The following is a 27,610-nucleotide window of genomic DNA, read 5'->3' as shown; positions in this document are numbered from 1 at the left end:
TGAAGTCGTAGTCGTTTCCCATGAGCTGGTTTTCTGGAAGCAGTGAAATAATCATAGTCGAGAAATAATTCATGTTGAGTTACCATTTTATTTAGGCTCAATACGATGCTCTATTAGGTCAATACAGATCATTATCTTCATGTAAGTCTCCTCTGGCATTAATTTACATTTCACCCGTCCATCCTACTTTCCTCTTTTAAAGTATCCTTAAAACCTTCGCCTTATTAGCTCTTAGGAGCCATAATTTGATTTATAATGTGTGATAAACCTCGGGATGTGCTGTGACATTAAGCTAATATATATACAAATATATAGTGCTGCTTCCACTACCATTACATGTGAAAATTCTAAGTACTGCTTCAGTCAAAGTTTTGTTCAGGACTAACTACAAGAAACTGGAAGAATCAAGTGGCGAGGAGCAGAGGGTTAAGGAATAGCAGTAGAAACTGAATAATGAAAGCATGTAACAATCTTGAAGGTGAGGCAGCAGTAAATGTAATTTTGAGTTAAAATAAGTATTTTTATTGAAATAGAACGTAAGAAATAGGAGCAAGGGAAGGCCAAATACTCCCTTGAGACTGCTCTAACATTCATTATTTCATGGCTGAGCCTTAGTAGGTCTTGCTAAGACAAGACTATACACAAGTTGAACACAGCGTTTATTGAAACAGTGAAATAATTATACCTTTTGGTCCAATTGACATTTGTCAGCATTCATACTCCTTCTGAATTTTCTCCTATCCATCGTTATCTAACCCATTCAGCATTTCCTTCCATTCCTTTCCCCACCAGCAATTTATCTAACATCCTCTTAAATACGTCTATTCCATTCACCTTAACCATTCAGTATAATAATGTTTCACATTTTTAGTAGTTTTTGAGTAAAGAATTTCTTTCCAAAACTCTTTGGGGGCTTTTGTAATAATTACCTGTGAATAAATGGACTCTGGTTTTGGATTCCCCACAATGGTAAGTCCTTTCAATACACCCAAACAAATTCTTTCATTGTTTTAACAAAAACCATCGACTTTTTCTTTGCATATGAAATTAACCCCAGCTTGTTTAGAGATAGTAGGAACTGCTGATGCTGGAGAATCTGAGATAACAAGGTGCAGAGCTGGATGAACACAGCAGGTCAAGCAGCATCAGAGGAGCAGGAAGGCTAACGTTTCGGGTCTAGACTCTTCACCTCTACACCTCCACACCTTGTTATCTCAGATTCTCCAGCATCTGCAGTTCCTATTATCTCTGAAACACACCAACTCTGTTTTTTCCCTTCACAGGTGCTGCCAGACCCACTGAGTTTTTTCTAGCAACTTTGTTTTTGTTCCTTTTGGAAATGTGTCCTTGCAAAGCAAGCCTGGAGATAGATGTAGTGATTTTTGTCAAGGTTCATCTCGAGCAACTCCATGATGTGGGACACTGTGATCTACAATTTGTTCCTCGGGATGCACATTGAGACAAACATACACTGCGCCTGGAGGACCATCAGTTTGGTGAAAGGCGCTCTTTGGTTTGCCCAAAACCTGTTGGTCTTCCATAACAAGGAGTTGGCCCTGACCGAGGGCTGCAGACTGGCATATTCCAAGGTCCAGGCCTACATGCTGAGGGACACTAAATCATGGACCAGCTGCCGCCAAGGCACAGTGGGGAAAGACCACTGTCTGAGGTCTTCCTGCTGAAAGTAAATAGGGGACAATTCAGTTATTGGCCCCTCACAGTGTCTCAAATATAAGTAAATATTAGTCTTGTGTGTCTAAGTGAGATCTTTGATTTTTTTTGGACAGAGTCAAAGTCCAATGTTTTGTTTGATAACTGTACAGAACTGAAGTGCATTTGACACATTTTTATGTATACAAAGAACTTTTTTATGATAAAGTATATTTTTGAAATTAAAAAAGGAGAGCGAGAGAGAGAGAGAGTACCTGTTAGAAAATATTGTTTGTGGCTTAGAAATAGCACTGAGATCAAAGTGCTGCTGTTGAGGTCAAAGTGCAGGCTTTGGTAAGCATCATGCTTCGCTGAGGAGGTTGAGCTACATTTAAGATACAGCAAGGGAAAGTCTTTTCTTTTAATCCAGTAGTTACTAGAGGGGTAGTAAAGGAAGTGTTATGATCTTCCTGGGAGATAATGGGAGATCACGGAGAAGTCAACTGTCCCTGGCATATGTCTGCAGGAGGTGTGGCCACTTGAAGCTACTCTAAGATCACATGGATTGGTTGCAGTGGCAGCTGGACTCACTGAGGAGCATACAGGAGGCAGCATGATCTGTAGATTGGAGTTTCAGGGATGTGGTTGCACCAAAGGTTCAGGTTTGGGAAAGGTTAGGTCCACTCAAGTACAAAGGAGGACATGGGTGAGCTCCTTAAGAGTACTTCACATCAGTATTCGCCGAGAAGGACATGGGTGATGGTAAGATTAGGGAGGGGTGTGTTGATATTCTAGGGCATATTGATATTGAGAAGGAAATGGTGTTTTGTATCTTGAAAAATATTAAGATAGATAAGTCCAGAGGGTCCGATGGGATCTATCGCAGGATACTGAAGGAGGCAAGGTAGCAGATTGCTGAGGCCTTAACAGAAATCTTTGCATTCTATTTACCCACAAGTGAGGTCCCACATGACTGGAGACTATCCAATGTTGTTCCTTTGTTTAAGAAGGGCATAGAGATGATCAAGGAAATTATAGGCCAGTGCATCAGTGATAATAAAATTATTGGAGAAGATTCTCAGGGACAGGATTTATTTGGAAAAAAATGGACTTATTTTGGATAGCCAGCACAGCTTTGGTTTGATTTGATTTAGTTTATTACAGTCACGTGTATTGAAATACAGTGAAAGTGTTGTCTTACGTGCTTTAAAGGCAAATCATACTATACCTATAGCTTCAGGGTAACAGGACAGAGTACAGGATACAGTGTTACAGCTGTCAAGAAGGTGCTGAGAGAGATCAATATTAACATTATAAGAAGTCCACTCAAAAGTCTGATAACGGTGGGAAATAAGATGTTCTTCAATCTGTTTGTATGTGTAAACAAACTTTTATATCTTCTGCCAGATGGGAGATGGTGGAAGAGAGTATAGCCAGGGTAGGAGGGACTTAGATTATGTTCGTTGCTTTCCTGATGCAGCAAGTATGGATGAACTCAATGGATGGAAGTCTGGTTAGTGATGGACTAGGCTATGTTCACAACTCCCTGTAGTTTCTTCCAGCCTTAGGAAACAGGTGAACTTGCACAGCTGGTAGTATGGACAGCATTTCACTTTAAGTATTGTAGGTCTATGGAACAGTAACTCAACAGGGTAGCCATGTCTGAGTACCAGGTGGTGTTGATCAGGAGGCAGACCCCACTGCTCTTTGCCTTGTCTGAGGATGCCAACTGTTCCACTTGGTGAACTGGGAAACCTTAAGGGGCAGCAGGAGTGAAACAAAGCACACAAGCAGTCCTTCAATTCTCTACGGAAGTGAGTTTAGCTTTATATTCATCCATTTTGTTCTCAATGTCTGGGATGTTTGCTAGGAGTATGCTTGGGTTGGTGTTGGGAGGGGTGTGGCTTGAAACCCTGAAGTTCCAGTCTCAACTAAAATCCAGTGTGTCTCCCAGGTTTCCTGGGTGGGTGGTTGCACCTATTCAATCCCGGGTATCGGGGAGGGAAGTCTGTTGATGCGGAAGGTATGTGAATGTATCTGATGGGGTCCTGAGCACTAGTTTTGGAAGGTTGTGCAATAGGTCTGGTCAGGCCTCATCAATGTTGGGTCACTGTGGGATCAGTTCTTGCTGCACAAATCAGGACTTGGTTCTGGGCTTCCCCAAGATAGCAGGCCAGTGAGAAGCCAGAAGGCCTTCAATCTCTCTGGGCTTGCAGGTCCAGTGTTGGCAAGGAGAGTGGGTGCTCCTGATGGGGCCCTGGGCAGTAGTCAAGGTCTTGAGTGATCTACCAGGTCTTACAGTCAATCTGGTCGGAGCTCCTTGATTGTGAGTCACCGTGGGGTCAGGTCTCATTCTTGTGCAGGTCAGGCCTCGATTCCAGTATCAGTAATTGGGCTTCATTTATCGGAGAATTCCCCAGACTTGCAAATAGATTCAAGAGAACATTGTTAGTAATTTTGACAGTCTTACAATTGAGTTTTACAAGACCAAAACGATAAGATGTGTAAGAATAAGGTTTCCTGGAGACAGCTTACAAGGTGTTGCCATGTTCCACCACAGTCTTTTTATTTTGTGTGGGAAGGTCTTGTCTCATGAACTTCACTGAGTATTTTGAGGAAGTGACAAAGGTGATTGATGAGGGCAAGGATGTGGATTTTGTCCTCATGAACTTTACTAAAGCATTTGACAAGGTCCCTCATGGTCGGCTGGTCCAGAAAATTAAGTCACAGGGGTTCCAAGGTGAGTGAGTTGGTAAGTTGGATTCAAAATTGGTTTGGTCATGGAAAATGGAGAGTAGTTGTGGAGGTTTGTTTTTCTAATTGGAGGTGGTGTTCTGCAGGGATCAATGTGGGGACCTCAATGGTTTGTATTATATATATAATATATATCTACAAATGATTTGGATGAAAATGTAGCTGGCCTGATGCATAAGTTCACAGTTACATGAAAAGTGATGAAAGTGTGAATAGTGAGGAAGGGAAATGACAGTTGGAGTTTAATCTGGACAAGTGTGAGGTGATGCACTTTTGGGAAGTCAAGAGGAAAGTATACAGCATTTAGCAGGACCCTTAGGAGCATTGATATACAGAGGAATCTTAGGGTGCAAATCCATAGCTCCTTGAAAATGGCAACACAAGCAGGTAAGGTGGTAAAGAAGGTATGCATGTTTACCTTCATCTGTCAGGAAATGGGCCACAAAATTTGGAAAGTCATGTTGCAGCTGTATAAAACTTTAGTTAGGCCACATTTGAGTAATGTGTGCTGTCCTGCTCACCACATTGTAGGAAGGATGTGGAGGCCTTGAAGAGGGTGCAGAAGAGGTTTCCCAGGATGTTGCCTGGATTGGAGCTTATTAGCCTTAAAGAGATGTCAGGCAAACTTGGATTGTTTTCACTAGAGCGGAGGCTGAGGGGCAACCCGATAAAAGTACATAAAATTATGAGACGTGAATAGGTTGGATAGCGAGAGTCTTTTTATCCCAGGGTGGAAATGTCAAATACAAGAGGGCATTGTTTAAGGTGAGAGGGGATAGTTTAAAGATGTGTGAGACAAGTTTCTTTTTTACACACAGGATGGTGGGTGCCTGGAATGTGCTGCCAGGGGAGATGGTAGAAGCAGGTATGATAGCAATGTTTAAGAGACATTTAAACAGTCATATTAAACAGGCAGGAATAAAGGGCTTCAGACCATGTACAGACAATTGGATTAGTTTAGAATGGTTGGCACAGACATGGTGGGTTGAAGGGCCTGTTACTGAGCTATACTGTTCAGTGCTCCATGTTCAGGATACTATTGCTGAAGTCCTACATCATTTCACACCACAAGTTCCTGATCCTAGGCATCAGCAGAAAAGCTGGCATTTTAGATTGTGCAAAATGTATGGTGGAATCAGCCCTTGATACATTACCAGAGTTCCTAGTAACAAGCTATTTATTGGTTAAGAATTAGATAGGAATTTGATTGTTGTCTTTTAGATCAATAGGGGAAGTAAAGGTGAGAAATAGTTTTGCAAGATTCCTAATTTATTGTGTACAGTTCTGGTCACCCCATTACAGGAAGGATGCGGAAGCATTGGAAAAGGTGCAGAGGAGATTTACCAGGATGTTGCCTGGTCTGGAGCGAAGGTCTTATGGGGAAAGGCTGAGGGCCTTGGGTCTGTTCTTATTGGAGAGAAGGTGGTTAAGCAGAGATTTAACAGAGACATACAAGATGATCAGAGGATTAGATAGGGTGGACAGTGTGAATCTTTTTCCTAGGATGGTAACGTCAGCTTGTATGAGGGGGGCACAGCTGCAAATTGAGGGTTGACAGATTTAAGACAGATGTCAGAGGCAGGTTCTTTACTCAGAGTGGTAAGGGCGTGGAATGCCCTGCCTGCCAATGCAGTTAACTCAGCCACATTAGGGGCATTTAAACAGTCCTTGGATAAGCATATGGATGATGGGATAGTGTAGCGGAGTGGGCTCAGATTAGTTCATAGGTCGGCGCTACCTCGAGGGCCGAAGAGCCTGTTAGGCGCTATATTGTTGTATGTTCTATGTTCTAAAATCCAGTGTATTCTTTTAAAATGTTGAATTTATTAATACAAATATTTTGTGCAGGCTGAAGGAAAATGAAAAATTATCGGTTCCCATCATGTACTTCTGATTAATAGCAAAACAAAGCACCAGGCTGAAATTACTGTTCGAGTATTTATGTCCTTTTGTCAAGTACTTAAGTACAGGAACAGGAAGTGGGAACCATATCTTATGTTCTCATGTTTATCAGAGTCCACACAGAAAAGGCTAAAAAGTTACAACTAACTTTCCACAATGTGTTCACTCCTTCACTTTTCTGATCCATGTCAACACATTTTAGCATGGATTACTAACTTGATCGTTGGGCTTTTAACTTCAAACATTGGAAATTTTACTACATACTTTCATCATAATTAATTTATTGATCTACAAATTCCTCAAAATTAATTTACTCTGATTTTTACTAATTAATTTACTAATTTACTGATTAATTTACTATGATTTTTTATGAGACTTGGTGTCATCTTCAGGTCAAAAAATATAACAAATTAGATAACCAACAAAATTATTGCTGAACAGCAGAGCAGATTCAATGGTCTGAGTGGTAATGTTCTAATGTTCATTACACTTTTTCTTGATGCTTTTATTGGGTCTGGAAATCACTAACAAAGCCCACATTTGTTGCCAACGAGTTGTCCTTGAACTAAGCAGCTTGCGTGGCTATTTCAGGGGGCAGTTTTAAAGGTTTGGGCTTGCTTTGGATTTGGAATCATATGTAGGACCAGACCAAATATAGAAGGCATATACCCTTCCCTAAAGGACACTTGTGAACCAGATAGGATTTTACAACTATCGGCACATGGTTGCCATGAAACTAGATTTTAATTTCAGATTTATTAATTGAATGCAAATTTCATCATCTGTCATACTGAAATTCAAATCCATGTGCCCAAAGTCCTGGCGTCCTGGATTACTAATGCAGTGGTAATACCATGACGCCCAACTGGATGAATCTTTGTCCAGAGTACAGAGGTAATCTAACTTAGTGTGTGTCAGGTACAGAAAAATTTAATTTTAAAAATTCAGCGTGGAATTTATTTACAATGTTAGCAATGGAAGGAAGAAATCTCAACTTCATTAAGTCATTTCAAAGTACTTTAGGTAATTTATTATTTTTGGAATACAATTACCGTATGTTCTCATGTAAAATCAGATTTTTGAGTGTTTTTAAAAGTTCAATTTGTTGATTCCACTATTACATGGATATTTTCGATGGTCTGAAATTCATGCCTGTCAAAATTCATACTGTATCATTAGCAGATGCCCAATTGATCTCTAAACTAATAATGAAAAAATACACAATGAATTACGGTAGTTACGAACTAACTAACAACAATAAAAACAAAAATGACTTAGTAATTATTCTCTCTTTTTTAAAAAAATACTTTCCTTGTAGCAGCGATGACATCATCTGTGTAGCTGAGGGCCAGGCCGGAGCAGGCTAGAGACCCGGACCGGAGCAGGGACGGCCAACGGGATGCAGACCCGGACCGGAGCGGGGACGGCCAGCGGGATGCAGACCCGGAGCAGGGACGGCCATACAGAAAGTGATGCTAATTACAGTGCTTGAGATAATGGGAACTGCAGATGCTGGAGATTCCAAGATAATAAAATGTGAGGCTGGATGAACACAGCAGGCCAAGCAGCATCTCAGGAGCACAAAAGCTGACGTTTCGGGCCTAGACCCTTCATCAGAGAGGGGGATGGGGAGAGGGAACTGGAATAAATAGGGAGAGAGGGGGAGGCGGACCGAAGATGGAGAGAAAAGAAGATAGGTGGGGAGGTAGGGAGGGGATAGGTCAGTCCAGGGAAGACGGACAGGTCAAGGAGGTGGGATGAGGTTAGTAGGTAGCTGGGGGTGCGGCTTGGGGTGGGAGGAAGGGATGGGTGAGAGAAAGAACCGGTTTGGGAGGCAGAGACAGGTTGGACTGGTTTTGGGATGCAGTGGGTGGGGGGGAAGAGCTGGGCTGGTTGTGTGGTGCAGTGGGGGGAGGGGATGAACTGGGCTGGTTTAGGGATGCAGTAGGGGAAGGGGAGATTTTGAAACTGGTGAAGTCCACATTGATACCATATGGCTGCACCTCCCAGTCGCAAACCATTTCCACTCCCCCTCCCATTCTCTTGATGACATGTCCATCATGGGCCTCCTGCACTGCCACAATGATGCCACCCGAAGGTTGCAGGAACAGCAACTCATATTCCACCTGGGAACCCTGCAGCCATATGGTATCAATGTGAACTTCACCAGTTTCAAAATCTCCCCTTCCCCTACTGCATCCCTAAACCAGCCCAGTTCATCCCCTCCCCCCACTGCACCACACAACCAGCCCAGCTCTTCCCCCCCACCCACTGCATCCCAAAACCAGTCCAACCTGTCTCTGCCTCCCTAACCGGTTCTTCCTCTCACCCATCCCTTCCTCCCACCCCAAGCCGCACCCCCAGCTACCTACTAACCTCATCCCACCTCCTTGACCTGTCCGTCTTCCCTGGACTGACCTATCCCCTCCCTACCTCCCCACCTACACCCTCTCCATCTATCTTCTTTACTCTCCATCTTCGGTCCGCCTCCCCCTCTCTCCCTATTTATTCCAGTTCCCTCCCACCATCCCCCTCTCTGATGAAGGGTCTAGGCCCGAAACGTCAGCTTTTGTGCTCCTGAGATGCTGCTTGGCCTGCTGTGTTCATCCAGCCTCACATCTAATTACAGTGCTTGTTCGGTAATGAACTTAAGAAATTTGTTGCCTAACACTGGCATGAAGTGTACATCACAACACATAATAGCATGAATTAAAATTTATTTTCTCATTGTAACGTTTATGTACAGGATAATACCTTGACTCACAATGTTGATCCGTTCCAATAAAGAACGAGGGTCAACTCTTTACATGAGAAATATGGAAAATTCCAGAGTTTTTGGCCAATGAAATTGACTTTTACTCGAGTATTTAAATAGTATTCTCATACAGGTAAGTACAATAGCAAATCTACATGATACCCCGAACAGAGTCATAGTGAATGCTCTATTATCCATGGCACCTTTTAACATCTACCTGAATAAGCATACGGCACATTAGTTGAAGTCTTTAAGAATGGCCTCTCCCTTGATACAGGATTTCATCAGAACTTGAGATAATAGGAACTGCAGATGCTGGAGAATCCGAGATAACAAAGTGTGGAGCTGGATGAACACAGCAGGCCAAACAGCATTTTAGGAGCATGATGCTGCTTGGCTTGCTGTGTTCTTCCATCAGAACTATACAGGAATAACAGTTTGGATGGCACACCAAAGTCAAATCTATAACCTTCGGACCTATGCATTGTGTCTCTTAACAGATGTGTAATTCGCCTTTTAAAGGGACCATGCTCATGTTTCATCACTGTATCTCAACACCCTCGTAAGAACAGGATACAATGTTCAGCTCGCCGATCACCAGTTCTGACGTGCCACAGCGAAAAACCACAATGAGCGCCTCAGAAGACAGACACAGGATAAGACCGATAAAGTACCCTTCATTGTCCTGTGCTTCCCCAGAGCGCAGAAACTACACCATGTTCTTTGCAGCCTCCAACATGGCATCAATGGCAATAAGCATCTTGCCAAGCTCTTCCATACACCTCACCTTCAAACAACTGCCAAACCTTAAACAGACCATTGGTCACAGGAAACTACCCAAGTTTCAGGACAGCATCAACCATAACACCACACAATCCTGCCTTGACACCTCTGCAAGACAGTTCAGATCATCGACTTGGGTACTACCATCATACGTGGGAACACCACCCATGTTCATGGCAGATACTCAAGTGGCTTGGCCAGTCGTTGTCTATCTCATACACTGCAGGAATGGATGCCCCGAGGCATAGTATATTGGGGAGACCGTGCAGACACTATGACAACGAATAAATGGACACTGAGCTACCATTGCCAGACAGGAATGCTCCCACGCAGTCAGAGAACGGCATTCATCCTTTGATCTTCAGGTAAGAGTCCTCCAAGGCAGCCTTCGAGATATACAACAATGCAGAATCACTGGGCAGAAACTGATAGGTAAGTTCCGTACCCATGAAGATGACCTCAACCATGATCTTGGGTTCATGTCGCACTGCAGGTGACCCCACTACATTATGCTGTATCTGTAAAATCTTCCTTAATTTCTTGTTCTGACAGCATCACTTTGATAAATTATTATGGTCTCTCTATCTTAGTTAGTTTGTATAGGTTTAAATTACTTATACACACACATTCATACATACTTTTTCCTCACACAGACACATACAAATCTCAGGAGTGAATCATTTCATCCAAGATGCTTGTTCATTTACAGATACATTTGATTTTGTTTAAAATAAACATACAATTTGTAATCACAGTCAGTGTGGCACTTAATAAATTCCAGCTTTTGGAATAAAACTAACCTCGTTCCAGGTTAAAATTCAGACAGGTTCTGAACAAAACCTCACACTTACTATTGGGTGTCACCTTTTGTACATTCCTGTGGCTCTGCCTGATTGTCATGACTGCACAGCATTGACATTGACTTTATAAACAGTTTACACACTTGGTCATCTGCAGAGACTAATTATCTGACACTCCACTCACACCAGTTGTGAGATCTTTTGATCTCTCTGCCTATAAACTGTGTCCTGCTCTCACTGCACCTGATGAAGGGGCTGCACTCCAAACGCTTGTGTGATTCCAAATAAGCCTGTTGGACTATAACTGGGTGTCGTGTGACTTCTGACTTGTTCACCCCAGTCCAACACAGGCAGCTCCACATCTGCAGCTGTAACACTTATCCTGCACTCTCTACAACCCTGATATGCTGGTATAGTACAATCTGCCTGTACAGCATATAAGGCAGCACTTTTCACTGTACCTTGGTACACGTGACTGTAATAAATTAAACCTAAAAGTATTCAAAATGGTATAGTTGCAGATAATCATGAAGCATGGCAACAAACATCAAATATTTGTAAAGGAATTCTCACTGAAAATTAGGCAACCCTAGATCATAAAGCATGCAGATTGCCTAACATGTTTGACGATATACGATGCTGTCCTCAACCTCTTGATTAACCGTGGTTGGCTTATCCCCTTCCTGAATCATTTTTAAACCTACCAAGATGTTAGATACAGGGACAAAAACAAAGTTGCTAGAAAAGCTCAGCAGGTCTGGCAGCAAATGAGGAGAAAACAGGGTTAATGTTTCAGGTCCAGTGACACTTCCTCAGAGTCATCCTTTACTATCTGAGCTATCCATATTCTTTTGTCATTCTATCGATATCTCAAAAATACTGTAGATCTTGAAGTATTTATTTCCCAACCTTGGTCACTTGTAACCAATGAGTAAATCTAAATCCCTTTGAGGCACTAGTTCATTTATCTTATCAGGAATATTTTGCAACGATAAAGAATACGAACATTGGACTTACTACTTCTGCTTATCTTCAATGGCCAAGGTAATGTTTTGCCTGTGTTAATCTATTTATCTATAAATATATCTCAAACTAATTGACAGATTTCAACTAAATTTAGTATACAAATGAGGTACTATCCAAAGAACCATTTGTTTTTGATGAAAATACAAATCTGGATCCTGGGATTTTAAGGATTCATGCATATTAGGGGATTGATTGAATTGGTTTGGTTGTTTTTAAAAGAATGTTGAGTGTTGTTTTACTTAGAATACTTTTAGTCTTTTGGATTGCCTCAGCTCCTGTTGTAAAATCGGTCATAGATCACAAAATATGAGCAGTTTTCAGAGCAGGTTGACGGATATGATGAATAGCTTGAAATCTCTCCGCAGCAAGATGGAAGCTTTTAATAACAAATTTCTTATGTTAGCTTTGCAGTAAAGGAATATCAGCTAGACAGGTAAAAGCCTCAAGGAAGAGGTGCATAAAAGTAATAATATCAAGTTAAAAGCATGCTGGAGGTATGGCCCCTACTGAATGCCGACCACTTATTTCATTCAGCAATATACATTTTCCTGGATATACAGTAAAGTAATAACAGACAGTAAACCCAAAAGCACCAGTACTAGACCCCTCCAAAGAAATACCTTCTGCATGGCTGCAACAGATGGCAACCAGAGCACAGCTGATTTTAAATTTAAGAGGCAAATTTAGAGACCATTTCGTCTGGATGCTGTGCCTAAAAGGCATTTGCAGGATGTTCCAAAGGAAACTTATCACAGGACTTATCACATCCTACCCTCCTTCCATTTGCATAGGTTGACCTTGTTTACATCTGATACAGATGCAGTCCGACCCTCAAGAAATTTTGAGACAATATATTAACGACTCACCCAGCTTGTGACTGGTCTCAAAAATGTTTTCTCTTTCCTGTGCCTGAGACATTGAGCATTTCTAAGATACAGAGAATGATTAGTCCATATCTTATCAGTATAAGGCAATCTTCAATATTTCAAGTTATCATTTAGTCTTGATCATTCCAGTTGACCATAATTACATTATTTTCATTTTCAAACAAAATATCAGGATGCATCAGTCCAGAATTTCTAGCACTGACCAGATATGGGGAAGTTCCTAATATAAAGAAGTGGTACTCTTGCTATTAAAGGCTTAAATTTCACATCTATCAGCTTCCTGTCTACCCACCCAAGATTAACAGCACCAATTCATAACCTCAACATTGTCTTTGACACACTGCCACATCTACAACCCAATTAAACTTCTTCAAACAACACAAAAATGCTCATTTATACCTTATCTTATTTCAATTACCCATCCTAAATCCCTAGCACCTCCTGCTCTGCACATCAGAAACTTTTTTCTCTATTCCACTGGTGACTTTTGTTTGAGCCAATTGTGTGTTTTGCAAAGAGAGTTACAGAATGCAAGATATTATGGTAAATTAATACCAGAATGCTGGATTAGACACATTTAGACTATTAACCACCTGAAGGTTAGGTAAATTGGAATAAGTTTATTGTTTGGTCGCATGACCAGCACAACATTTTTATTTAAAGTACAAAGACCAAACAGTTAATAACTTTCTAAGTCAGAGAAACTAAAACTAAATACACCACAAATAATTTTGCACGAGCATTGGAAAGTATATAAAGTACTGTGGGCTACCAGGAGTCCACTAAAATTGTTATTTACTTTACCTTGTGTTGATGGTCTGGCTCAAGTAATGTTCTACTAGTGTAATTCTCAGCATAATATGCATGGCTTATACAGGCTTCAAACATTAAGAACAGTAAACTTTATTAGCTATCAAAACATCCCTTAAATAAATCAGTTTAACTTTGTGGCCACTTAACAAAACATAGCCATATCTTAGAGCTTCCAGCATGAATTTCTACATTGAACTTTCAAAACCCATGAAACAACATTTGCATTATACAAAATGAAATAAATCAGGAACTACAAACATTGGAGTTCTGAAAGAAAATTTTAAAAAACTGAAAAAAAACCATCCATGAAGAGAAAACCAGTTGATGTGTTGGACAGAACCCTGAAGAAGGCTGCTGCCCACAAGATTAATAACGATCTTCCCTCCACAGGTCCTAATTGGTCTGTTTGTCTCAAGCATCTTGTCTTTTTTCAAACTTATCACAATAGTGACCGAATTTATTTCAAAAACATCACCCTTACTTACATGATATGCCAATTTAAATTGCAAGTCTAGCTCCCTTCACAACTTTAACTGAAAAAACTATCATTTGCAGCGATTATAAACCATATTGCATGACTGGCAAATATTTCTCATTACAATTTTCCATTTAAGTAAAAAGTACACATGACAGAGAATGTATAGAATAAGAATCTAATGAATGAATTTAGATGATAGGAACAACAATCCAAACTGAAGTCGATTGTAGCTGACCTCAGATGGCATTACGGATTTAAATTATTCCAATAGATCAATTGCTTCATGCTAATGAACCTAGTCAATCTTTTCAGTAAACTGTTAATTTGATTTTACTCAATTTTATTAGTCTGTAATAACATTTTCAAAATATTTAAAATATAATCATTGCAAATGATTTAAATATTTGCATTTTAAGAATAAGGATTAACAAACTGCACTTCAAATTAATTTTAACAAAAATATGGTATTCACAAATATATTAAAGTACTGACTGCAAATTGAACTCCATTTGTCAAGAACAACATCTGGTTTACTTTTTTTTCTTAACAGAATGTCAGCAACATGTAGTAAACATGCATTACCAACATTTTATTCAGTAGTGTCATTGCAACCTCACATCTTGCAAATACCACAAACTACCCGAAAACAAGTTAAATACATTCACAGAATGCATTAACCATTCATTTGACTCAAAATAAAAAAAAACCCTTTTTTAAACATGCAAGAAACTGGACACACAGTTTTCTCAATAAGTACTAAATTAAAGGAGACAATATTTCCTCATTGCCTCATCAAAATGACCATTTCCTAACAGTTTTCAAAAAGATTTTCATCAAAGTTAGGTAATTCATCGTGATCTCCCGTTAAAGAGTTAAGAGTGGATGTGGACAATAAATCTACTAACATTTCCTCCTTTGTGGGGCTCTCGTAAACTGGTGATATGTGGTCACCACTAACAGTGCTTGGAGCTATGGTACAGTCATTACTTGGTTTACAGTTTGCTGGTCTTCCACAAAGCCATGAATCACTACTTTGCACATAATTAGATGCTGTAGCAGTTGTAGTTGGGGTGAAAAATTCTGCAAGTAATTCATCATGGTCTGGGCTACTATTCAATGAAGCACTTGAACTGGCTGTATAAACTGACTTATCATTTTCAACGCCAAGCTCACGCCAAAGTTCATTCAATACATCATCATACATTGCGCTTCCGTTGTTTGCAACATTTAACTGTCCTTCAAGACTAGAAGTACTAGCATATACGTTATCAAATTCACCCAACTGCTTAATCTTCATTAGCTGGTCAAGTGAACTTAGCTGATCTTTTTTGTCTTTAAGTTTTTTGAGCAACTTGAGACGAAGACTATGAGCTTTTGAGCTGGCATAATTCAGTTCTGTTTGCTTGCTTGAGCTGGAGCACTGACTCTTCATATTACAAGTCCTTGTTTCGCATTTTGAGAGATCAGTACATTTTGATGAATTAAGAAATGTTTTGTTTAATGTATGGATACCAGAAGGGACTGTCTTAGGCAACAACACTTTGCAGTTCTCCTTCATGTTACCCGAATTTTGAGGCAAATAGTTGTCATTTTGTATACAAGCAGCATTAGGGATATTTGAATTTTGACAGACAGATAATTCTTTGACACTTTGTGCACGTTTTGAGGAATATTTGGTCTTGAAACCATCGAAACGCTCCTTTACAGGGTATTTTAGATCAAACGTTTTTACTGAAACATTGCCTTTGGGAACATTTTTAACTTCATTTCGAGGCAATACTCTAGGTTGATTGCTTGCCAGCGTTGAAAGGTGACGGTTGAACAAGTTCTTCGTCCAACCTACAGCAAAGCTTCTTTTAGCTGCTACAGGTTGAGAAATATCAGCTGATGACCCATTTACAGTAGACTTTTTCAAGATCTCAGATACTGGGATTTTGGTCTGATCTTCCTGTTGTACTTTTGCCTTCGACTGTATAGACATTTCTGAACAATCGGATGCAGTTTTTCTTTCGTGAGTAGGACAGGCATTTGAACTTGTTAAATTATCTTTTCGTAATACCGCAGATGAGGCACCAGCTACAGCAATTTCTTGTAGCTGAGATGGTCTAGGTGGCCATGAAGATGCTTTGGATTCTAAAACATTTTTTTGAGGCATGTCAGGTTCTATGACGGCTGCCCGGTTTATTTGTTGGAAAATGTCCTTCAAATACTGTGAATCAGTACAAGATTGTACGGATACATCATGGTCAGCAGCCACCTGAGTCACAAGAGGTGAATTCTGTAGAGTTTTCTGCAGATTCTGCAAATTGTCTTGTTCAGCACTTGACGTGAATTGTGAATTGTCTACTGGGTTCCCCTCATTGTCTACTTTAACTTCCACAAGATTCAGCGTTACTACTGCATCATCTGTCAAATGTTCCAAACCTGAGAGCAAGTTATTATTTGAAGTGCCTTGTTCACCTGCCTTTACACAGTTTGCATTAGGTGTAGTCTCTGGATATGTACTGATCATTGGTTTTTTAACTGAACTTAACTGAACAGGACTATTTAATGATGTTTCACAGAGCTGCTGTGACACAGAGGTAGTGGCATTGCTTGTAAAGGTTGGGACAGTTGTAGAGGTTGAATAACTAAATGAAAACATGTTGCTGCTTCGTTTTGGATTTTCAAGGCCAATCTTTTCCCAGATGACAATGTGAATTTCATTTGCAGGAACGTTTAAAACTGAATGCCAACAACTATTAGAACCTTTCAAGTCGTCACACTCAAGCCATGACCCTGCAAGACAAGACCACAAATAAAGTTGAATACAGCTACTTAAAAAAGTCTTTGGTTTAAAAAAAAGATACTTGGTTAACTGACTGGCAAATATGTAATTAAATATTAAATCAGCCTTTAACAATATAGTATTCACTCAGAATTATTACTAATCCAAGACCTTAGAAACGATTTGCACACCAGCTCATTATATGGCACATTTCCTTCTAAATTTCTGTTCTGAAGCCACACTGTAGCAGTATGGGCATCAGAAATATAGAATTTTCATAGGAATGTGAAATATAAATGAATACCCTTATCCTTTATGCATAAATCAAACTGTAAGACTTTCTAGCATAAAAATCCTTTTAAACTCAGTCTATAAAATTTTGATATTAGCGAGTTTTGAGAAGATTTGTAGCTCAGGTTGAGGTTCTGGATGTGAGTTTGCTCGCTGAGCTGGAAGGTTAGTTTTCAGACGTTTTGTCACCATTCTAGGCACCACCCACCCACCTCCTCAAGGCCACTGTCCTCAATCACTCCCATGCCCTTCACTATCTTACCATACCCTTCCTGCTGAACTCTTTTCCAATGGTGCTGTTGTCTGTCTGTGCACAGTTCCTTTGTACGTGACATCACTGGAGTCTGTGTCATGCCTGGTGCTTCTGGAATTGTGCATATGTGCACTTGCACATTGATACCCATGAGCAGTTACAAGAGACATTGTGTGTCAGCAGACATTAGCTTACAAGTTAGTCCCACAGCCTTACCTTTTCCCTATAAACCTGCACATCAGCCTTCTTCCAATATACATCCAATTGCTTTTCAAAAACGCCATCGAAATTTGATTTCACCACGCTTTCAGATACGGTTTTCAATATCTTAAACTAACCATTTGATATCTAGCTCTTCTCACAATTATTTCAAATTTGTTATTTGTAGTCATCCATTTGTCAGAGTTAATAAAGAATTGATAAAGGTAAACCTGTCAATAAGCCTATTTCTTAAAGGGATCAACATACAATTTACACAACTTTCTTTAGCCCTGTAGAAATGTTTATTCCAACTGGTTCAGGTAGTGAAGAAAGGTATCTTGATTATCTGATCAATGTCCCAGACTACGTAAATCACTGGACAATTCATTTCCAAAGGAGAACACTACATTTAGCATTTCTCTTTTGCCTCACTATTTCCATCCAAAAGAGAGCTTTCTTCCTCCCACCCCACCAAATACTAGGTAGCCTCTAGGTCCTGCAAGTCTTGCATGAACGTGGTTAATCTTCAGCATACAAGAACACATTCAATTCCAGAAGGCTTATCACTAGTAAGTGGAGCCCTCAGGTCAATTTTTTCTCTTAAATTTACCAATAGGTGACTCAACAAAAAGTGAGCACCAATGGCAATAATGTCAACTGAAGTAAAATTTACACATGTTTAAAACTCATTTTATAATTCAAATTTTGAAAATGGATCACCTAGGTTAAAGTTTGTATTTTCAACTCACTGAAATGGCATAACACTTAGATTATTTGTTTAAACAGAATTGAAAAATAATCTGCAAGTTTAATTTTGCAATGTAAATCCAATCTGAAAAAGTAGTGGAGGGCAAGAAAGGATTGAGAAAGAATAAAAAGAAACATACCTGACAGACTTCCTAGCAGTAAACTTCCTTCAAATGCTGGGAGGAGCAATTCTCCACTAATTTAAATTGGTAATTGTTAAAGGGAGTTCTACACATGTACTTAGATATATGTACAGCCTTCGTCTGGGCAGGATATCTAAAAGCCGCAGGCCTGGCAGATACCAAGCAATGCTAGATCCCAAATTATGGCTACTGACCCCAAGTCTAGCAGTTTGCAGTAAATGACACTTTCCTAGCTTGCCAACATTATTATTTCAAGCGCCAACCGAAAAGCAATTCAACCCTTGCTAGGATCCTTAGCAAACAAAGCAAGGCAAAATATTGAAATTTAATGGCTGAAAAGGTAATACTTACCATCAGAATTTTGGATCCACGTCACAAAGTGTTTCACAACTTGCAAATACTGAATAATAGTACAGATTTTGTATGAGTTGCCTTGAAAGTCAAATCTGTAAATATCCAAGTCTGCATGTGGTAAACCATCAACAAAATGTAGCATATATATTGATGACACACTAGGAGAAACAGAATTTTATTTTAGTAGTTCCAAACACAAGTTCCAAACATTATTCTATATAAATAAATATCCATGAACAGTATACCTACCAATCTAAAAGCATTTTCCTTTTTTGATCTTTATCTTGACATTTATTGCAGGTTGCTTTATGAACAGCATTCAGTGGGTGCCAATCTGAAACTACGTTTGTAAATGTAAGCAAGGTTTTCCGACATCTGTCATTAAAAAAAAACTAGCATCACATGCCAAGGTTTCAGTTCAGTAAAAATTTCTTCCATATATTTATATCTGAGTGCACACTGTATACTTGAATGTAATTTTCAGAGCAAAATAAACTGTCCACCTTTTAAGGGCCTTAGTTTGTAATGATGTAATGCAATGCACAGTATTTCAACTTCATTTAGCCAGAGTAATATTTTGAAGGAAGAGCAATTAATTTAACTCTGTGTCAAATAGAATTTGATCAGTCGCACTGTACAACTTTTATAAATTTAATACGCTCCCCTGAATTTAAATAATCTGGAACATCGATCAGATAATCAAGATGTCCTTCTTCACTACCTGAATCAATAGGAGTGAACACTTCTGCAGGGTTAAATGAAGTTGTGCAAATTGCATAACTTATTCTCCATGATTTTCCTCATTCGTTGAGATAAATTTCCAATATTTCTTTATGCCCTTTAAATTGCTCTTTGTTTATATACACTAGTAATTTTTTGCACCTTGACACTTAAAATCCTTTTGTTCCTTCACAAATTCTTGTCACCCCCACAAAAGTATTCTGAACATTTTTTACCTTGGAAACAAAATTGATTAATCAGAATCCACTTCCTCGATCCCTACAATCGAGACAGTTTCCAATCATGCTCAAGTTCAGAATTTTTTTCCAATGGTATGCAAGATAATCCTGGCATGCATTGTACACCTTGGTCTGCACTGTGTCATAATAGTCATAGGGTTCTATAGTACAGAAAGGCACTCTGGCCCACCGTTTCCATGGGCAAAAGCCACCACCTAACTATTCTAAATAAAAACTGAAGGAACTGCAGATGCTGTAAATCAGAGGCAAAAACAGAAATTTCTGGAAGAGCTCAGCAGCTCTGGCAGCATTTGTGAAGAGAAATCAGAGTTAGTTTTTGGGTCTAGTGACCCTTCCTCAGAACTGGTTCTCGCATCGCCTCTAAACCTCCTGCCCCTTATCTTAAATCTTTGCCCTTTAGTCATTAAACTCTATGTCAAGGAGAAAAGTTTATTCATGTCTACCATACCCACACTCTTTAATTTTATACATCTCAATTATGTTCCCTCTCAATCTCCTCTGCTATAAGGAAACAACCACAGTCCGTCCAATCTCTTTTCATAAACTGTTCAGTCCAGGTAACAATTCTCCAGTGCCATACATCATTCCTATCATGTGGATACCAGATTTGCACACAATGCTCTAGCTATGGCCTTTATCAACATTTTATACAGGTCCAGCATAAATTCCTGCTCTTAAACGCTATGCCTGGGCTAAAAAAAGATAGGTATCCCAAATACCTTCTTAACCATTTTATCCACCTGTATTGATGCATTTGCACACTAAAGGTGCCATTGTTCATCAGGCATTCCCCTGTCTTATGTCCTGCCCAGGTCTATTATGTCACATTTATCCGGACTGAATTCCATTTGCCACTGACTAGCCCATCCATATTCTCCTGTAATCAAAGACTATCCTCCTCACTACTTTCCCAAGTATGAAGGATTTCAAGGCGTGGGGGCACATTATTAAGTTGAGAGGAGAAAGATTTAATTAAAAACGAGGAACAAATTTTTTACACTTGAGAGGAAGTGGTGGATGTGGGTACAATTACAACGTTTAAAAGACATATGGATAAGTATATGAATAGGAAAGGTTTGAAGTGATATGGGCCAGGAGCAGGCAGGTAGGACGAGTTTAGTTTGGAATTATGTTCAGCATGGACTGGTTGGACTGAAGGGTCTGTTTCCATGCTGTATGACTATGTTAGAGATGCTATAATTGTTTATCTGTAAATAGAAAACACAAGGAATAGTTGTTTTCCAGGACAAGAATTTATCAGTCTGGCACGTGCAAAGGCTTCTGTACAGTGGAACAGCCACAATGCACTGACACGAAGAATTTTCTAGATGGTTACCTGTTTTAATTCCAAGGGTCCAGCCATGAAGAAAAATACAAAATATATGGAACTTGGATAGACTGCGTATTGTTGTCCAACAGATTAACCTTTAATTATTTAGGAGAAATCTTTAGTGAGATGATAGGACTGTTAATCTGTGGAATTCTGTTCTCTATAGTGGAGGATGTCTCATTGAATTCATTCAAGCCAGAGTTAGGTAGATCTATGACAGATGAGTGTGTCAAGGGCAGTGGGAAAGTAGAATTGAGGTGATGATCACATCTGCCACAATATTATTGAATGGGAGAGGTGAAAATCTTAATGGTCTAATCCTGTTTCTAAATCTTTTGCAGTTCTTATTACTGTTGGATTTGTCTAACATTAGTTAAGCAATCGATTAGATTCACATAAGGTTACAAAAATAAAAATCAAACTGCTCAAATTCTGATTTTGCTCTTTCACTGTTTTGGCATTAATGAATGCTAAAACTCAACGGTGTCACAGTACAGAATCAAAGCTTTTCAGACTAAAATATTTTTGAATTTCTAAAATCCAAACATGTTTTCAGTAAAGAAATGGAGAAATGCTGAAAATTCACATCCAAAACAGGGAAATGTGTGCTAATTAGAAGGTGGTCTGGTACCTAAATTGTGATTCAATATTATTAAATGTAACTTAATTAAAAATACACTTACTTCTCCTCACATTTATAGCCACACTTCGTGCATTCAAAGCTCCAAATATATGATTGCATGAACAGCGCCTCAACCTTTGGATCCTGCCGTAGGAGTTGTGGAAAAGCAAAGACTGGGCTATCGGGGACTCCTGAAAGAGAGGAGAAAATATTTTAATGTATTATAGTAAAGACTAAATCCTCACAAGCTCCATGCTACATTCTAATTCCAATAACGGCCACTCTTCTTTTGGAGAGGTGGTGGAGGGCAAAGAGAGATGGCATTTGAAAGAGGATTTCAGAGTATAGCTCGTTATCAGCAGGAGTGAAAAAGAATACAGACATAATCAGTGCAGATTGCCCTTATCGACATTCTGCTATCTGGTTATAGATGTGCACTGATTAAAGTCTAGCACAAGTCGTCTGTCGGAAACAACAGTAAACGCACAATTTAAGAATCTTCCCAAGATAGTCGAAACTGCAGATGCTGGAGAATCTGAGATAAGGTGGAGAGCTGGATGAACACAATAGGCCAAGCAGCATCAGAGGAGCAAGAAAGCTAACGCTTCGGGTCAAGACCCTTCTAGGCTTGGCCTGCTGTGTTCATCCAGCTCTACACCTCATTATCTCTTAAGAATCTTCCCCACTGTTTTCAGTATGTTAATGATAACGGGTGACTGCTAAAACTTTCTGGTAACTAGAACTCTGATAGAAGTTCAGGACATTTTGCTTGAAATTCCTCTACCAAGTGTTAGCAGTGGAATTCAAAATGTTATTACCAAGGTATTCTGCTTCTATCAACTGAATCTTCTTGAAGATTGGCACTGGTAGTTTTCTTCCAAGAAAAAAAATGTTATAACTTATTTGTTCACAGGAGCTGGCTGTTGCTGGTTAAACCAGCATTTATTGGTCAACCTAATTGCCGTCAAGATGATGAGTGGATCACCTTCATGAATTGCTGCAGTCTTTGGGGTGGAGATATGCTCACAGTGTTGTTAAGGATTTCCAGGATTTTGACTAAGCTACAGTGTTGGAATGGTGACATAATTCCAAGTCAGGATGGCCCAGGGCTTGGAAGGGAGTAATAAGATCATATCATTCCTCTGCACCTGCTGCCCTTACTTTTCTAAGTCAAATAGGTTATGGATTTTGAAGATTCTGTTGAAGAAGTCTGGTGAGTTTCTTTGTTGCATCCTTGTTTGGTATACATGGCTACCACTGTGCAATGGTGGCAGATGGGATGAATGCTTTAAGTTGGCATATGATCAAGTGTGTTACTGATCAAGTGGGCTACCTTGTCCTAAATTGTGTTGGGTACTCATACTGGAAGGTAGAGAGTGTTTTTCAGTAGACTCTTGACTTCTAACTTGTAGATAGTGGCTTTGGGAAGTCAGGAAGTGAGATACTGCAAAAAACCCAAATTCTAACCTTCTCCTGCAGTCACAGTACTTATATGACTGATTCAGATCAAGTTCTGGTCAATGGTGGGCCTCACACCCAGCCATCCCAATCATGTATGACGCAAAATATTGTGCTAACATCAGTGAACATCCCAGTTCCGAACCTTGCAACAGAGGGAAAGTAATTGATGAATAAGGCAGCTGAAAATAGTTGGACCTGCAACAGAGGAATATCTGCACCAATATCCTGGAACTGACTGACCTCCAACAATCACTCTCACCATAAAAGAAGGATGGTTATGGTTCCAATCTGTGGAGGTTTTCTAATTTCCATTTCTTTCTTAATGCCGTTCTGGGTCAAATACTGCCTTAATGTTAAGCGCAGTCATTCTCACTACCCCGAGTTCACCTCATGTCCATAACTGGACAAAAGCTGCAATGAGGGCAGGAGCACAGTGAATATGACAGAATCTAACCTGAGCACACAAGCTTTTGCTGTTTATTGATCTTTCCATCATTTTATTGGTGATCAGAAGTAGACGAATGGGTGGTAATTGACCAGGCTGGACTTGTTCTGTTTTTGTGGTTACTAGCCGAAATAGTTGACACAATTAATGCTATAATGATGCTTTTAGTTAAGCACGATACACAACGTATAATAGGTCTATCACTGTTCCTGAATTCAATGCAAATATACTGTTTTTGACCCCCTCAACGACATATCTTTTAAGTGCTATTAGTTTCTTTGAGCACAACTGCCAATCCTTCCCTTTTTCCTTGATTCCTTCCTTTTCTGAATACCTTGTAAAGAGGGTAATAAGTTCCCAACTTTCTTCCCCTTCATTGATCCAAGTTTCTTTAATATGCACAGCAGTCAGACCTGTACAGAACCTGTAAACTGAAAACATCTACCACTGCCCTACTCCCAGTGTAAGTGAAAAGACAAAAAAAAAATCTAAGGAATGATCTAGCTTTAGTGGATCAACTACTCAGGTGAAGAAAGACCATCATTTTACAGATGACAGTGTCATTGTTACTAAAAATGAAAGGAACTTGAAGATCCAATTTAATCCACCATTGTGATCTGGACTTTTGATCTACAGGATTATGTTCCCCATCTGTATTTTTTCCCCTCCTTGTGTCAAACTGCTTGCTTTAGTTGTGACTGAGTGTGCATGCGCGTTTATTTGGGGTGTTAAGTTGTATAGTCAAAGATCGGTTATTCTTTCTTTTCTCTGCCATTTGTTCAAAAGAAACGTGCACAATAAGTAGATATTTTCTGTTAATGAATAAGCCTGATGTGAACTACTTGCGTCCAGAATAGAAGTCAGTCAAATTCATTATTTTAAAAATATTCACACAGTGGAATGTGGGCATCACTGGCTGGCCAGCATTTACTGCCTGATGCTAGTTGCCCTCAAGAGGGTTGAACTGGAGTCCAGAAGCTCTAGGTAGACCACAATGCTATTATGGAATAAACTCCAGGATTTTGACTTAATTGGATTTCACACATTTTGTAATGGCTTGTGAACAGTGGAATATGAATATAGGGTCATAGAGGTGTATGGCAATGGAAACAGACCCTTCGGTCCAACACGTCCATACCGACCAGATATCCTAAATTGATCTAGTCCTATTTGTCAGCATTTAGCCCATTTCCCTCGAAACACTTCCTATTCATATACCCACCTCAGATGTCTTTTAAATGTTGTAATTGTATCAGCCTCCACCACTTCCTCTTTCAGCTCATTCCAAACATGCAGCACCCTCTGTGTGAAAACGTTGCCCCTTAGGTCCCTTTATATCTTTCCCCTCCCACCTTAAACTTTCATCCTCTAGTTTTGGACTCCCCTACCCTGGGGAAAACTGGCACACTCTTCCCAGTAAAGTCATGACCGGACTTTATTCCAATTGAGTGTCTCCATCTCACATTTGAACTTTGCAAACTTTCATTTTAGTGTTTCCAATTGCACGCTTTCTTTTCGATTGAGGATTCTAATCCCTAATATAACTGTCAGGGCCCTCAGCAGTGTCCATTCTATTTCTCGCATTTAACATCTCTCCAGATTACATTAATGGTATTCCCTTATTCTCACCTCCCACATCTGAGGCTTCCACCTTCATTTCCATCTCTGCCATCTCCAGCACAATGCCACCACTGAACACTTCATCCGCGCATCCTGCCACATTCAATCTTCTGAAGGAACCATTCTCTCCATGACACGCTTGGCCACACCTTAGCTTCACTTAAGACTTTTGTTTCCTACTGCACATTTTCATACAAGCGCAGGAGATGCAACAGATGCCATTTGTGTTCATTTCCTACGGTCAACACCCCAAACACTTCTAGGTTGAAAGTGATTTACTTGTATTTCTTTCAATTCTATATATTGTACATGCTGCTCAGTATAGTCTTCCTTAAATGTGTTGGGGAGTAGAGAGAAATCAAACACTTATTAGGTGACAGCTTTTGTGGAGCACCAATCCACCAGTACAACCCTAAGTTCTCATTCACTTGTAATGTTAATTTCACACCTTGATCCCACTCACCTTACAACTCTCGATCTGCTGCAGTATTCTTAAGAAACTCAATAGAAGCCAAAGACCAGCACCTCACCTTTTGACCTTTCCCATCGGCAGAGCTCAACGCCGAGTCAGCAATTTTAAATTATATCCTTTAATACTGATCTTTGTTTGGATTTCTTTACTGATTTGGAATTCTCTGTTCTTTTAAGTGTCCTTTGCTGTCAGACAGAAGTTATTCAGAATCTTTCCATTCTAGTCATCTCAAGACATTTCCTGGTTCAATTACCATCTCATTTCACCCTGCACCATGAAATTTTTTTCTCATTTCACTTCACTGGGCTTTCACCAGAACATAAAACTTCTCTTTTCTTTTTCTTTTCATCCCTTCACCATTTACTAGTTCAAAACCTATTGCATTTCAACAGTTTCTACTTATGAAAGGTCACCGAGCAGAAATATCATTTTGGTTTCTCACTTGTTGCCATACCTGCTGAGTACCATGAGAATTTTTGCTTTTATTGCATTAATAGCATGCCCATTTTCTGCAAATTAAACAAAAAATAACTTCTGTAAACCAAAATAAAAAGAGCTTATAAAGTTGTACAGTAATGTACAAGAATTACCCAATTCACATTTCAATTTTGGTTGAAGAAGCTGGAAGAGACTCTCTCGGACACTGTTTAATATTAATTCGATCCGACCGAGCATTTTGGGGGGAATCTTCCATAAACCATTACCTGAAAACGTAAGAATAGTTCAGTAAAATGCAATTTGACAGTCCCCAACATGCAGCAATCAAGGGAATCTAAAATTCACAAAATTCTACTTCTATATTTGAGACATGAGACTGAAGTCAAACTTAAAATGAAATAGTTCAGGAGTCACAAGGAAACATTTACATGACTATGCAGCATAGTCTGGAGTTACTTTACACTGATACATATGGACAGACATCATGTAAAGATGGTGATGTAAATTTGATGTTTGTTATCTTCTAGTTGGCCTCCCACCTTCCATAAACAAACTGCTTTCCAAGTCCTAACTCAGACCAAGTCCTGTTCAACACTACGCTCACTAAAGTAGAGCTTCTGGCCCTTCTCATCTCATCGCCTCTAATTTTATTGGGGAGATGATGGCCTAGTAGGATTTAGACATTTCAGGAGGCAAGACAGAGGGGCATGTAGAAGAGGTGGGGGTGGTGTGTTACTGAAAAAGGAGAATATCACAGTATACTGAGGGAAGTCACCTCAGACAGCTCATCCAGTGAGACTGTATGGATAGAGGTCAGGAATACCAAGGGCGCAATCACTTTGATAGGATGCTACTACAAGCCTCCCAGCAGCCAGCAAGTGATAGAAGAATGGATATGTCGACAGATTACGAAAGAATGTAAAAACGGCGGACTTGTTGTGGTGGGTAATTTTAACTTCCCTATATTGACTGGGGTTAAAATAGTATCAGAGATAATGGGAACTGCAGATGCTGGAGAATTCCAAGATAATAAAATGTGAGGCTGGATGAACACAGCAGGCCAAGCAGCATCTGAGGAGCACAAAAGCTGACGTTTCGGGCCTAGACCCTTCATCAGAGAGGGGGATGGGGAGAGGGAACTGGAATAAATAGGGAGAGAGGGGGAGGCGGACCGAAGATGGAGAGTAAAGAAGATAGGTGGAGAGAGTGTAGGTGGGGAGGTAGGGAGGGGATAGGTCAGTCCAGGGAAGACGGACAGGTCAAGGAGGTGGGATGAGGTTAGTAGGTAGCTGGGGGTGCGGCTTGGGGTGGGAGGAAGGGATGGGTGAGAGGAAGAACCGGTTAGGGAGGCAGAGACAGGTTGGACTGGTTTTGGGATGCAGTGGGTGGGGGGGAAGAGCTGGGCTGGTTGTGTGGTGCAGTGGGGGGAGGGGACGAACTGGGCTGGTTTAGGGATGCAGTACGGGAAGGGGAGATTTTGAAACTGGTGAAGTCCACATTGGGACCGCTTTGCAGAACACCTCCGCTCAGTTCGCAACAAACAACTGCACCTCCCAGTCGCAAACCATTTCCACTCCCCCTCCCATTCTCTTGATGACATGTCCATCATGGGCCTCCTGCACTGCCACAATGATGCCA

The 27,610-nt window shown here is 40.0% G+C and overlaps 1 protein-coding gene and 1 long non-coding RNA gene across 3 annotated transcripts in view; both read right to left on the bottom strand.

Moving 5' to 3' along the window:
* Nucleotides 1-499: 499 nt before the first annotated feature.
* LOC132209774 (uncharacterized) lies at nucleotides 500-8,004 on the bottom strand. Its single transcript, XR_009445854.1, has 2 exons — nucleotides 7,614-8,004; nucleotides 500-1,671 (listed from the first exon to the last, which is right to left on the bottom strand). It is a non-coding gene; the product is annotated as an uncharacterized LOC132209774 (long non-coding RNA).
* A 5,153-nt stretch (nucleotides 8,005-13,157) lies between these two features.
* The window catches only part of uspl1 (ubiquitin specific peptidase like 1), a 31,729-nt gene continuing 17,276 nt past the window's right edge, over nucleotides 13,158-27,610 (bottom strand). For both annotated transcript variants that reach the window (XM_048532381.2, XM_048532380.2), the window contains 5 exons: nucleotides 26,125-26,238; nucleotides 21,598-21,727; nucleotides 18,854-18,979; nucleotides 18,602-18,762; nucleotides 13,158-16,626 (listed from right to left, as the gene is read on the bottom strand). In XM_048532381.2, coding sequence (XP_048388338.2) covers nucleotides 14,657-16,626; nucleotides 18,602-18,762; nucleotides 18,854-18,979; nucleotides 21,598-21,727; nucleotides 26,125-26,238 — 2,501 coding nt within the window. In that variant the 3' untranslated portion in view covers nucleotides 13,158-14,656. The remainder of the gene's footprint in view (nucleotides 16,627-18,601; nucleotides 18,763-18,853; nucleotides 18,980-21,597; nucleotides 21,728-26,124; nucleotides 26,239-27,610) is intronic.

The sequence above is a fragment of the Stegostoma tigrinum genome, chromosome 6, assembly GCF_030684315.1.
Source record: "Stegostoma tigrinum isolate sSteTig4 chromosome 6, sSteTig4.hap1, whole genome shotgun sequence".
Taxonomy (NCBI): Eukaryota; Metazoa; Chordata; class Chondrichthyes; order Orectolobiformes; family Stegostomatidae; genus Stegostoma; species Stegostoma tigrinum.
The sequence above is the reverse complement of the archived record's forward strand: the minus strand, read 5'-3'. Positions and strand labels throughout refer to the sequence as shown.